General features: G+C 34.3%; 4 protein-coding genes across 7 annotated transcripts; 2 read left to right on the top strand and 2 right to left on the bottom strand.

Annotated features, from left to right (window-relative positions):
• Positions 1 to 65: 65 nt before the first annotated feature.
• Positions 66 to 2,765, bottom strand: LOC136773262 (transmembrane protein 98-like). The gene is made up of 5 exons (XM_066726798.1): positions 2,003 to 2,765; positions 1,423 to 1,926; positions 1,211 to 1,320; positions 976 to 1,108; positions 66 to 880 (listed from the first exon to the last, which is right to left on the bottom strand). Exons 2-5 carry the CDS (start codon positions 1,576 to 1,578, stop codon positions 605 to 607), a joined length of 675 nt encoding a protein of 224 aa, XP_066582895.1. The 5' UTR covers positions 1,579 to 1,926; positions 2,003 to 2,765; the 3' UTR covers positions 66 to 604.
• Positions 2,766 to 2,895: 130 nt separating this feature from the next.
• Bet3 (blocked early in transport 3) lies at positions 2,896 to 4,161 on the top strand. Its single transcript, XM_066726802.1, has 2 exons — positions 2,896 to 3,406; positions 3,635 to 4,161. Exons 1-2 carry the CDS (start codon positions 3,368 to 3,370, stop codon positions 4,130 to 4,132), a joined length of 537 nt encoding a protein of 178 aa, XP_066582899.1. The 5' UTR covers positions 2,896 to 3,367; the 3' UTR covers positions 4,133 to 4,161.
• Positions 4,162 to 4,303: 142 nt separating this feature from the next.
• Pdss2 (Decaprenyl diphosphate synthase subunit 2) lies at positions 4,304 to 7,503 on the bottom strand. Of its 3 annotated transcripts, XM_066726785.1 has the most exons (8): positions 7,110 to 7,502; positions 6,342 to 7,016; positions 5,912 to 6,277; positions 5,700 to 5,828; positions 5,427 to 5,628; positions 5,099 to 5,365; positions 4,853 to 5,011; positions 4,304 to 4,786 (listed from the first exon to the last, which is right to left on the bottom strand). In XM_066726785.1, the coding sequence occupies exons 3-8, from the start codon at positions 6,250 to 6,252 to the stop codon at positions 4,631 to 4,633; spliced, it is 1,254 nt and encodes a 417-aa protein (XP_066582882.1). In that variant the 5' UTR covers positions 6,253 to 6,277; positions 6,342 to 7,016; positions 7,110 to 7,502; the 3' UTR covers positions 4,304 to 4,630. The 3 variants fall into 3 exon arrangements, with proteins under 3 accessions (XP_066582882.1, XP_066582883.1, XP_066582881.1); XM_066726786.1 differs by having other exon boundaries at positions 5,912 to 6,274; positions 6,342 to 7,503; XM_066726784.1 differs by having other exon boundaries at positions 6,342 to 7,502.
• A 399-nt stretch (positions 7,504 to 7,902) lies between these two features.
• LOC136773247 (ribonucleoside-diphosphate reductase large subunit-like) lies at positions 7,903 to 12,134 on the top strand. 2 transcript variants are annotated; one of them, XM_066726756.1, is made up of 9 exons: positions 7,903 to 9,064; positions 9,222 to 9,310; positions 9,425 to 9,602; positions 9,681 to 10,044; positions 10,121 to 10,588; positions 10,662 to 11,050; positions 11,127 to 11,314; positions 11,397 to 11,609; positions 11,713 to 11,875. In XM_066726756.1, exons 1-9 carry the CDS (start codon positions 9,028 to 9,030, stop codon positions 11,731 to 11,733), a joined length of 1,947 nt encoding a protein of 648 aa, XP_066582853.1. In that variant the 5' UTR covers positions 7,903 to 9,027; the 3' UTR covers positions 11,734 to 11,875. The 2 variants fall into 2 exon arrangements, with proteins under 2 accessions (XP_066582853.1, XP_066582852.1); XM_066726755.1 differs by adding an exon at positions 11,997 to 12,134 and having other exon boundaries at positions 7,907 to 9,064; positions 11,397 to 11,894.
• The last annotated feature ends 500 nt before the right edge of the window (positions 12,135 to 12,634 follow it).

The raw sequence follows: 12,634 nt of genomic DNA, 5'->3' as shown, positions 1-12,634 counted from the left end.
AGGCGTAGTAAAATATTTATAGGATATTTACAATTAAAACAAAAAGGCATGTAATCGGTTCGTCCTTATTTTTTATCCTTTTTTATTTTATTATAATCTAAACAATCTATTAAGTGCTCAAAGTTTCTGCCACGCGATTATTAATAATTGATAGTTTTTTCGGAAAATGAAGAGGTTCTACTGTTTTCCTTTTACAATCAACTAGTTATATTAATACAATTTTGAAAATATGCAGGAGCGGTATGACAAATTAATTATCAAATCACTTTTAAACTAAGAATGTTCATCTACAAAAACATTTAACAAAAATAAGAAAATATAAAAATTTGCCACACGCTGGTAGTACTATGGAAGACATCGCGGGATATCACGCACGAAACTCTTATCTCAAATTAATTTGAGCCGAGTTAGCATTATTTAAAAAAAGTCACCGAAGTATCTCTCACAATACTTTTAAAATTACAGATTTTCACAATGTATACACTTTTATATCGATAATAATATGATTGATGACGAGAAATTAATTGGAAATATTTGTTATTGTATAATTACACGGAATTCACATTGCTTTCATATTCTTTGTTTCATTATGATGTTTTGGCTATTAAACTGACGTGGATGCTGGAACAGAACACACAGTTTCCTGCGCTAAAGCAGCATTTCGTAATATCATCAGGTGTGAATCCATATCGCTCAATGCCTGATCGATGAATGTTAATTTTTTTATTTGGCTCTTTGGAGCGCCATGCTTCGTTACCAGTGCCAAGTGAGTAACGGCCAAGACAAGTGCCGCGACTCTAGCCTCCAAAAGTCTCGCGTCAATGGGTGGATAGAGACTTCTGACTACATCGTCGACACGCGGTGGAATCCGTCTGGCAACCTACCAATCAATTGACTTATAAATATTTAAAAAACGGATTTTGTGTTTTGTGCGTGAACTTTTGGGAGTTACAATAATACTTTAATAAAACATACATCGACTATCTCTAATGGGATGGCATTGCTGTTAACTGTGCCGGCGATAGCAGTGAGACTAGCTGCCAAAGAGTGACAGGAACGTAGAACTGCGATGCACGGTGGTGCTAGACCAGTTGCATCGTCTACCCATCTAAATATGGTCAATAACATATTACAATATATGTGATGATTATCCAGTGCGTGACATGTGTAGTAATGAATAATTTAATAGCAGAATGATTTATACTTAAACCTTTCGCAACCAGCGAGCCATTCTTCACTCTCCCAAGCGTCCAAGCCTAGACCGGAATGGTTTTCGCGTTCCAACAGATCTGAACTCAAGTCTGGCGAATCTTTTTCACTCTAGAATAATCGAGAAAAAAAAGATTCTTCATTTTTTTAATGTTTTTTCTCAAACAAAAGAATTAATTAAACTATTTTACTTATATAGAACAGTATACGTACATAATAACATCTCTGTCTACGACATATGACAAGTAGCATTAACAATGCACCGAGAAAAATTGCAGCCAAAGCACCAAGTGCAATTGCTATCACTGTTTCCATACCGCTACTAATTGGCGGACCTGTATTGCTTACAGCAGCCACCGCAGAACTCATTGTGCGATAAATAAATCTTTCTTTTTCTCGATTTTTATCGGGTTTGCTTCTTCCAAGCCTTTCAATTCTAATTCTCTTCCGAATCGTAGTACGAAATGTGTGTGTGCGTGATCAACTTTTTCTCCCAGTGGTTATTAATATGAACGATTCTGTGTACAAAACATCAATGTTGAATAGCTGCAGCCCCTCTCTCTCTGTCTCTCTCTCTATTACTCTCCTTCATTCTTTGTATACTAACAGTAGTGACCAATATACTGCAGATTTACTACTGTTAAGCGTACAAAGATATAGTAAATATATATAGTAATAGCTCAGTGATGTCCCTACGTCGATCGTCTCTTGAATGTTCTACAACCAAGTCAGTTCTATTAGACAGCGGATTATTAAAAAATTTAAGGAGAAAAACCACACAGTTGATACCCACCCATCAACAGATATATCAAACTATCACATATATGTGTACCTACTTTAAAAACACTCAAGGGGATATAGTATACGACGGGTGGGAGGCTGAGAATGTCACGGGATTTAAAGCTTTGTTCATCGTAATGTAATTTCTGCAATTTACGTCTGTAACGCAGCGCTTATATTCGTACAAATGCGTTAGTAAATATTTAAAAGTATGTGTACGTTACTGCAAAGTAACAAAAATTTTTACTGTCGTAATCTGTACATTCATCTTATTAGGCGGATCGACGTCCTTTTGACTGACTCTGCCTAATGCATAATGCACATGAAATAATTATGCACTTCTGGATGTCCAATATCTGCGGTCTGCATGCACTGCCATCACACATAGTCCTATAGCTCCTATATGATAATAATATACGGTGATAAATAGCAAAAACCAGAAGCGCAGATCTCCATGGTTCTAGCGTTCTAGTGGTTCCTACTTCCTAACTATAGAACAGTTGTCTTGTAGAACCTGCAGAAGTGTAGAATAAATAATCAGAGTCCACCATGAACGATATATGGTAGAGATGATAGGCAAATTCAATTGTTGTAATATGTTCAATAGTTTTAATTGTCAAATATGAATATATAATAGAACTGCCTGTTACTTTTAAATCCCACAATTTACATCAATGGCAGTAAGCTTACTGGTGTAAAAACACAATAATTAAATCAAATGCTTTGTTCTGTTGAACACCAATCAGTTCTAAATCAGGTGTCACTGTCAGGCACAGGCAGGGCAGTCACAATTGTCTTCGTCATATACATTGTCTGCGCGCGTTGCTGCTCGTGACGCTCGTAGTAGTCGTAGTATACGTATGTATGGTACTGGCGATTGGCGAACACTGTGGCGGTGTGGCTTTAGTTTAGGCCGTGTTCCAGAATTCACTGCCAGTACTGCGAATATCCTTCTGTCTTCTTTCAATGCTTCATTATTTTGACAAAGATATAACGATGTCTGTAGAACTGGCCGTGAATTTTGGAACACGTCATTAGGTATATATGTATGTACATACATACATGTTTTTTGACATTCGGCTCTCTCTCAATCTCAACATTCACAGCTTACTGTCTCAATTCTCAATCGTCCTCAACCAACCTCAACGAATGTGTTTAAGTTGAGGCTTCGAAGTTCAAGTTCGAGGCAGCTTTTTTCAAACCATTATTGTTGTTGTGTATGAGTTCATATGGATTCACACTATTTTACTTTTACAAAAGATTACAAACCCGTTCTCATGAATGTTTATTGAAAGTACGTCAAGTTAAAACGTGAAACATTGAAACATTCTATTGATAGGTTAGGATTAATACATAATATATATTTAATCGAAAAAATATGTCTCGTACCGGACCAAAGCTTGATCCGAAAAAAGTGGTAAGTACAGTACTATATACTACTTTTTACTTCATTGAATTTGTACGGTTTGAATTCACATTTGTTAGTTTTTTGACTTTGTTGCACTCACTACATCAAAGTACACCAAGTGTTTCAAAGTTTTACCATTAGAGTTATTCTGTATAACATTTCGCAAAATGTAACGAAAGGAGATACGGTTGTAATTGCAATCTTTTTCTCTATGATTAGCATCTACCTTTCTTTCAGAATTCTGAATTATTTACATTAACCTATGGAGCACTTGTTGCTCAGCTTCTCAAAGACTATGAGAATGTGGAAGATGTCAATAAGCAGTTGGAAAGAATGGGATATAATATAGGGATTCGTTTGATAGAAGACTTTTTGGCCAGGACCGGATCCGGAAGGTGTTATAATTTTAGAGATACGGCAGAGAAAATTCAAACTGGATTTAAACTATTTCTTGGAGTAACGCCCACCATTACGGATTGGAGCCCTGCAGGCGACGAATTTTCTTTATGCTTCGAAGCTAATCCGTTAATTGAATTTGTCGAATTACCTGATCATTGTTTAAATTTGAAATACTGCAACATATTAACTGGTGTCTTAAGAGGAGCTTGTGAGATGGTACAGATGGAAGTTGCGTCGTGGTTCAAACAAGATCAGTTAAAAAATGACAATGTAACGGAGCTACGTGTAAAATTTATTAAAAGGTTAGAGGATGCTATACCAGCGGGAGAGGATTAGACTCGTCATACAATCCGGATAAAATAAACCATAAAACAATTTATTAGCCTAAAGTAGGCCATAGTTGTATCATGGTAGATACAAATAAATGTACACTCTTTGATACCAAGAACTAGACCCGTCAAAGCGTAATGTATAAGATTAACGTATGTTAAATGATAATTATATATATAAATAACTAATATTTATTTGGAATATTATCAAACAATATAAACAATTTACCGTTACGCCTATCTTACATGTTTTACAATAAAATATTTTTCATTCCTAACAATTGCTTTCTATGAGGTTTTATCAATTATATTTAATCTACCACCTTGCCTCTATAAAATCATCTTTTATATATTTACATTTGTATAAAATAATAATATAAATTTATTTAGTCACACATAAAATTATGAAACTTAACGAAGGACGGAGTGACGAAACTGAGCAATGGGCAATCTTGATTAAAGAGAGCTATTTCGGTTAAGGATATTGCACAATAGATTTTATGCTTTAAAAATTCCCCATAGCTGCGATAATATTGGACAAGGCAGTTCTCGCGTCGCTTTCTTGAAACACATTCAATACTTCCATCGCTAACTGGGAATGTTTTTTCTGTAACTGCTTAGTTAACTGTATGCCTGGTCCATTTGAAACAATTTCATGTACCTAAAATTATTTCAAGCGATTTATTCAAAATCCCAACTCTTTGATATGTATTCATGAAATTTGTACCTTAGAATAGTTTACATTTTGTATAGATTCCAATCCCTTATCAATTTCCGCTAATATAGATAACGGATCGTGTTCAATATGAAACATAATCGGTGCTGAACAAAGACAGAATGAAGCTGTTGGATCTTTGCTGATGAATGGAGCTAAATCCAGGCATGCCTAAAAATATATCGCACAATGGATCGAATATTTCTCTATCTTTTTTAACCGTTTGTTAAGTAAAAGTGGTTGATCGTAGAATATTACCTGAGATGCTAAAGCTAAATGCTTTCCAAATTCGTGACCCTTCTCTTGAATCTCGATACTATGACCGGCTAACGTTAGGGTTCCTTGACAAGCTTTTCCCAGTAGAGATCCGGTACTTAAAAAATTTCTCAGAGTCCATTCATTTTCGGCATAGTTCGTACGATCAATCGGAGGCACAGACGGTAAAGGATTATTTTGGTTATCTCTACGTCCAACAAACTCTGCTTCGGATAGATCCTTAACGGCATAGCCCATTAGCTCTACTACCTAGGAAAAAGTGGTTTTTCAAGGAGGCTAGAGAAAATCATTTTCAATTTTTATATCTTACATCAGAGTTTCTTAAATTAGCCAGCTCTGCACAACTATTGCCTAGCAAGTAATCACCACTTAACAATGCTATTTTGTTTCCGAAAGTCATATCGCTCAATTCGCTTGCCTCTGGGAAATTTCCAGATTCTATATTTACCAATCCCTTATGGAGTAAATGACTGGTACGTATCATTTCTGCCACTTCAGCCAAAGCTCTTTGACTAAAACGCACGGTCGAATTATGCTTGTTTAATCAAATCAGTAACGTCGTTACATTGTTAAAAACATGTACCTATGTAGTACGCCCGCTGCTTTATCCTCTTCCATATCGTCGATACTTAAATGACCAGCTGCCTTGGAGATCAAGAGTACAATGAGGCCCCAAGCTTGCATATTGATACGTCCATTGTAAATTAAACTTCTGTAAAATATAAATGTTGTTATTTGCTACTTATTTTAATTGGTATAATTTATATCAAAAGCTTACATGATAGGCTGACTTACTTAGCTGTTTTCAACAATGGATGGTTAGATCCAACCAGCTTTCTCAAATGAAGAGCCACATTTGCAATTTCATCACTAAGAAGCCAGCGTAAACTTAAGAATGATGTTGGGTATCCTACAATTTTTTCAGCTTCAGAAACTGCTCTATTCCAATCGGGTTTACGATTGGCTGCAAGTTCTATACCAGACTTGGCAGGTTCATTGAGTCGAAAAGGTTTTCTTTCACAAGTATGAATTTTTCTTCTCTCTGTTGCAAAAAAGACATTGTACTGCTTGCACAATAACATTAATGAAGCATCATTGTTTCTTAAAGTCTTTAAAGCAATGTTTTTCACAAACATCTTCTATGATAAATGTATTGGCCTACTAAGTAAACAGAAACAATTAAAGATTGTTATAGATTCAACAGGTACACAATATGTATACTTACTGATATGCACATACACTTTTACAAAGGGCAAAGAGACACGATATCGAACGGTAATATTCGTATAAATATGTATATTCTTTTGACAGTTCCAGTTCAAGTCAGGTAATCACATAAATTAAAAATTGGATTGCCAATGTCCACACGTCTAAATCTGTTATACCGCGATAATTTTTTTGTGCTATATAAAGTTCCGTGAAGTGGTTTGGCTGGTGTGTCGTCCCATACTACTCTCTAGTCTCTCTCACTATTTCAATTCGGGCTGAGTTTTGTGTGTAACAGCAGTGTGTGTACTGTGTAGCCACTTAAAGCTAACCTGTAGATATGTGTGTGTAACACGCGTTCCTCGAGTATATCAAGCGTTTCAAAACTTTCACTTCTGGCCTGATTTTCTAATGAAGAATCTGTTAAATCCTTTAAAGCCACACACACTAACACTGCTAATAATATGCACATTGTATATATGTATACTATATATATATACATTGGCCTTCTTTTTGTTAACCCAATAGTAACAACAAAACAAGTGTTTTTACAGCACGTGCTCTTTTTTACTTTATAGATTGTATAATATATATTTATTAATAGTGATTTTACTCTAGTATAACAAAATATTTTATTTTAGTTAAGAAAAGATTAATATCTAAATTCTAAAATTGACTCGATGATCATCATAACCTATAAATAGCGAATAATTTATTATTGCCAACAACGTAATGTATCAGTGTTTACTATATTTTATAGCTAGCATACAACATGTTAAAACACTACCTATATAGATTTAAAGTTTTGAATACACGCGTATGTCCAGACACTGGACTGTCATATTTATACTTATATATACGTATAATGTATATTGTAGCACCTAACAACTCCATTGTCTCCATTCAAAATAGCTAGTTTGTATCGTTTATATCAAATAATCCCAATGGTATCAAGTCAATCAACAAAGCAGGCATTGCAATTGCAACACATTGTAGTGGTTCTCAATGCCTTTCACTCATAGATAGCCGTCATAGGAAATCTACGAAATTCCCTCCAGCAAAGATAAAAAAGGAGAATATCAAAATCCAAAGAGAATCAGCTATAGTATCAACTGTTAACGACAGTTTTTTTTGATGATCTGAGTTTTCTCGAGGAACATTTGCGTTGGCGTCACCTGTGAATTGAAAGAAGAGCTATAGAGCTAACGATTAATCTACGTTATCCAACTTTTCAATATCTCTTTTTTACCACTTTATTCACACGTTACCCTTTCCAGAAATTATTTAATAGAATATACTGGAAGGAGCGGTAATGGGGGATGTATATCGATAAATGCCGGTAAAATTATTTATGTTCTGCTTTTACGATCATAAGTTCCATCTAAATTTTTATAGCAGAAAGCATTAAACTACAAAATTATATTTAAGGACTTAGGTTCTACAAAATTGTAGGTGTTAAAATGCAAGTGAAAAATTAAAAACAAAATTAAACAAAGAATAATACCTAGGATCGCTATTAGTTTATTATATTTCATTCAACAATTTAATGTAATTATGTCATATTATTTTACTTGAAGAGAAAGATAGAAAAAGCCTGGCACAATAATAAGTAATTAGTAACCGCGATATTATTCCTTTTACTATTTTAAATAAAATTAAACTAATTCATCGTTTACCATGAATTCCGCAGTCACCGCGAAAGGAATCTTATAGTTTATCAATAAAAGAAAGTTGTTATCCAAAAAGTTAAAATACTAAGCCATGATTTTTTTTGAAGTTACATATAAACAATTTCTTCATTCATACATTATTTACTTGTTCACCAGTCAGAGTTGAACTTTTCTTAGTGATAAATTGACAGATTAATTTTTTATACAACGATTTTTTTGTAAGGGGCGGCATTGCAGAAACATCAATTTGAAGAGAGTTAAACGCGAAGAACATAGGAGGATTTGCTGAAGAAATACTATTATTTTAATTATTATTTTCTAAAACGACGCAAACTGGTTGAATAAGTTATGACACAATAAGAACAAGAGACATTTTAAGAGAGATATCATGCGTGCGTGTGCGCATTTCTTTAATGGATATCTTTCCTTAATGTCACGTTCGAAAATACCACCCGGTGCACTCAGGGAGCCTCGTTATGACTGTTTATTATGACTCGCAGCATACCGTTTGTTCCTCTTCGTTGCACTATCGAACTAGTGCAAAGATAAACAGTTTTCTCAACTCTACTTATCATTGCACTAGTGATGACTAGTGCAACAAACAGTGAAAAAGAACAGACCTAATGTTTTCCTTCCTATCCTAAGCGGACATTTTTGTCACCGTTCGACGCGCCACGCCACCTAGCGAGCGTTTAAACAGCGAATAAATATTATTTTATATTTGAAATTGACCAATCACATCATTATTTTCGTCTTTACCGCATAATGTCGTTTCGCGCCAAAAGCCAAAGCTGCCATTTAATGGGAATTTTAATCTCCTACCATACGTTCAAGTAACGTGTTCATCAGTAGCATTTGAGAGCCATAGTGGGAGAAGGAAATTCCCATAACGTCGCAATTCACATTTTAATAAAGCACCAGGTTCACGTGCTAAGGAAGGCCTGTTACTTTTACGTCTCCAACAGTTTACCTTTTAATGCTCTACTCGTGTGAGACACTTTATTTTATTTTAAATTAATTTTGTAATTGTACAAAATGTCTGGAAAAGAAAAGATGTATGTACAGAAGCGAGGTGAGTGATTGGATTTATAAATGTATTGTGTGAACAATGGGTTATTTGTATACATATACTTAATATTTTAAACTGTATTAAGTTCTTGGGTATTGTTTTTTGTGCTTATTAAGAAAGTAGCAAGAAAAATCATTCAGTTATCTTAAATTATTTTTAGATGGACGAAAGGAGTTGGTTCATTTTGACAAAATTACATCAAGGATCCAAAAATTATGTTACAATTTAAATTTGGACTATGTAGATCCTGTAAGACTACTTATTTTTATTCCTTATTTATTTATAATCATTATATAGTTATTAAAAAATAAGAAAATAATTATTTTCTACCTGTTTTAATGATTTTTATCTGTATCTTTCCAGGCTGCCATTACATTCCATGTAATCAGTAGATTATATTCTGGTGTAACAACAGTAGAACTGGATAATCTTGCAGCTGAAACTGCAACTACTATGACAACTATACACCCAGATTATGGTGTGTTAGGTGCCAGAATTGCAGTCAGTAATTTACATAAGGAAACCAAAAAATCCTTTAGTGGTAAGATATACACTCTTTAATAAGATGTACAAGTACTGCTAAATTTGAGATCTGTTATGAAAACATTTTTTTATTTAGAGGTCATATCAGATTTGCGTAATGTGAAAGATCCTATTACAAAAAAGCCTAAGCCTATGATCAATGAGGAATGTTATAATATTATACAAAAGAATGCAGAAAAATTGAACTCTGCTATTATATATGATAGAGACTATAGGTATAATCACTTTAGTTTTATAACTTTGGAAAGGAATTACTTGCTCAAAATTAATGGAAAAGTAGTTGAAAGACCACAGCATATGTTAATGAGGGTTGCAATAGCTATTCATAAGGAAGATATTGATAAGGCTATTGAGACATATAATTTCCTGTCAGAAAAATATTTCACTTTCGCATCCTCAATCTTTTTTTCTGCGTGCATAAATGAAAAACTATCACCTAGGTACTATATTTTTAATCAAATTTTTAATACTGTGTAGCCTAAAGTAGCTAAGATTAATTAAAAATGTATATTATAGCTGTTACCTTTTAACCATGTCCGAAGACAGTATTGATGGAATATTTGACACGTTGAGAAATTGTGCCCTTATCAGTAAATCTGGAGGTGGAATTGGATTAAATATTCATTGTATTCGTGCCAAAGGTACGCCTATTATGGGAACTAATGGAGAATCTAATGGCATTGTTCCAATGCTTAGAGTATTTAATAGTAGTGCCTATGATTTGGAGCAAGGAGGAAATAAAAGATCTGGAGCATATGCTATTTATCTGGAGCCATGGCATGCGGATATATTTGAATTTCTAGATCTAAAAAAGAGCACAGGTAAGGAGGAGCACCGTGCCAGGAACCTAGGTTATGCATTATGGGTACCTGACTTATTTATGCAGCGAGTTCTTGATGATGATGTGTGGACTTTAATGTGTCCTCATGAATCTCCTGGTCTCGCCGATCTATGGGGTGAAAATTTTGAAGAACTCTACACTCGGTAAACAAATTTTATAAATTTGACAGTTTTGATCATTTCTCAGACTTATATCAAAGTTTTTCTAAATCTTTAGTTATGAAAGTGAAAAACGTTTCAAACGTCAAGTGCAGGCGAGAGACCTTTGGACAGCTATTCTCGTATCACAGATTGAAACTGGAACTCCTTATATGCTTTACAAAGATAGCTGCAATCGTAAATCGAACCATCAAAACATTGGCACAATAAAATGTGGTAGCTTGTGTACCGAGGTCATACAATATTCTAGTCCTGATGAAGTAGCAGTTTGCAATTTGGCATCTATCGCTGTAAACATGTTTGTCGATACCGATAAAAAAGTGTTCAATTTTGAAAAATTAAAAATGGTCACTAAACTGGTAGCAAATAATTTAGATAAGATGATCGATGTCAATTATTGTCCTATTTCCGAAACAGAAAAATTGAATATGAGGCACAGGTCTATTGGTCAGTTTTTAAATTTAAAATATTGATTGATATCATGTGTAGAATCAAAAATCTATATTTGATAAATGGGTTTCAGGAATTGGAATTCAAGGATTAGCAGATGCATTTTTACTGATGAGATATCCGTTCGATAGTGAAGAGGCCCAGAAGCTTAACATACAGATTTTTGAGACACTTTACTATAGTGCTTTAGAGGCGAGCTGTGAAATAGCAAAGGAAAAGGGTTCTTATGATTCGTACGATGGCAGTCCAGTCAGCAAAGGAGTACGTTTTGGCCCCCCTTTATTTCTTTGTTTTTAGTTCAAATTTATAAAACGACGATTTTTATAATCCGTGCTATTTGTAGATCTTACAATATGATACGTGGAACATCACACCAACCGATTTATGGGATTGGGCAGCACTAAAAGAAAAAATTGCTAAGTACGGCGTAAGAAATTCTCTTCTCATTGCCTTGATGCCAACTGAGTCTCTTGCCGACATTTTTGGAAATAACGATTCCGTTGAGCCTTTTACTAGCAATATCCACACCAGATGGATACCGTTAGGAAACTTTCAGGTTGTAAATCATCACTTGTTAAGGGACCTCATCGAACTAGATTTGTGGAACGACGACATGAAACATGAAATAATTACCAATAATGGTTCTGTACAAAATATAGAGCTCATACCTGACAATTTGAAGAGTCTTTATAAGACTGTTTGGGAAATTCCTCAGAAAATTATTCTTAAAATGGCAGTGGATCGCGGAGCATTCATCGATCAGTCACAATCGATAAACGTGTATATGGATACATTAACCACAGAGAAACTCACTTCAATGCATTTTTATGGATGGGAAAAGGTAAAAAAATTTTATTGACACTAAGGAGCTGTAATAGCTTATTCTTTTATTTACAATGTATTATATTTTTTACAATTACCTTATTAAAAATACTATTTACAGGGTTTAAAGACTGGCATGCACCATTTAAAGACAAAACCAGCAATGTGTCCTTTCTAATTTATCTGGAATAAATTAAACATTTATAGGCGTTTTCGTTGTGTCTTCGAACATATCGGTAATTTCTAGAAACGATGTTAGTAGCTAAAAGAAAACATTATTACCTGAAGGTTTGGCTACAAAAAGAAGTACAAATCGAAGTGGAGATGAGGACGTAAATATTCTTGCACGCTCATGTGAGAACCGTGAAGCTTCCTTGCGTGGCCTGTGACTTTTAATTAATTCTTTCACTACGGGCGACTTCTCTACTGCAGTATTCCCGCTGATCATGTCGCCGTGTCAAAAATGTGCATGGTTCTCAAATAAAATTGTCAGCGGTCGCATTTACGCTTCACGGCAACCCGAGTTGGTTTAACGGTGTTGATTGAAAAAAAAAACAGCCGCCCGTAGTATGTGAGTGTGGCATTTTAAGGAGCGACAATAATCACCTGTAGTAGCGAAAAGGTTAATCATATTACGCTACTTTTAATTAATGTTACGTTATAATTGAAAATGCTTTATAATGTCGAACATTTGTAAGGCACTTTGATTAATCTTTAAGCTAAATACTTAAAGTTAAAGAATTATCTTTTTTATAAAAA

Source organism: Prorops nasuta, unplaced genomic scaffold (genome assembly GCF_024137725.1).
Source record: "Prorops nasuta isolate Cenicafe-Biocafe unplaced genomic scaffold, Cenicafe_Pnas_1.2 PNAS00005, whole genome shotgun sequence".
NCBI lineage: Eukaryota > Metazoa > Arthropoda > Insecta > Hymenoptera > Bethylidae > Prorops > Prorops nasuta.
Note: the sequence above shows the minus strand (reverse complement) of the source record. Positions and strands in the feature narration are given on the sequence as shown.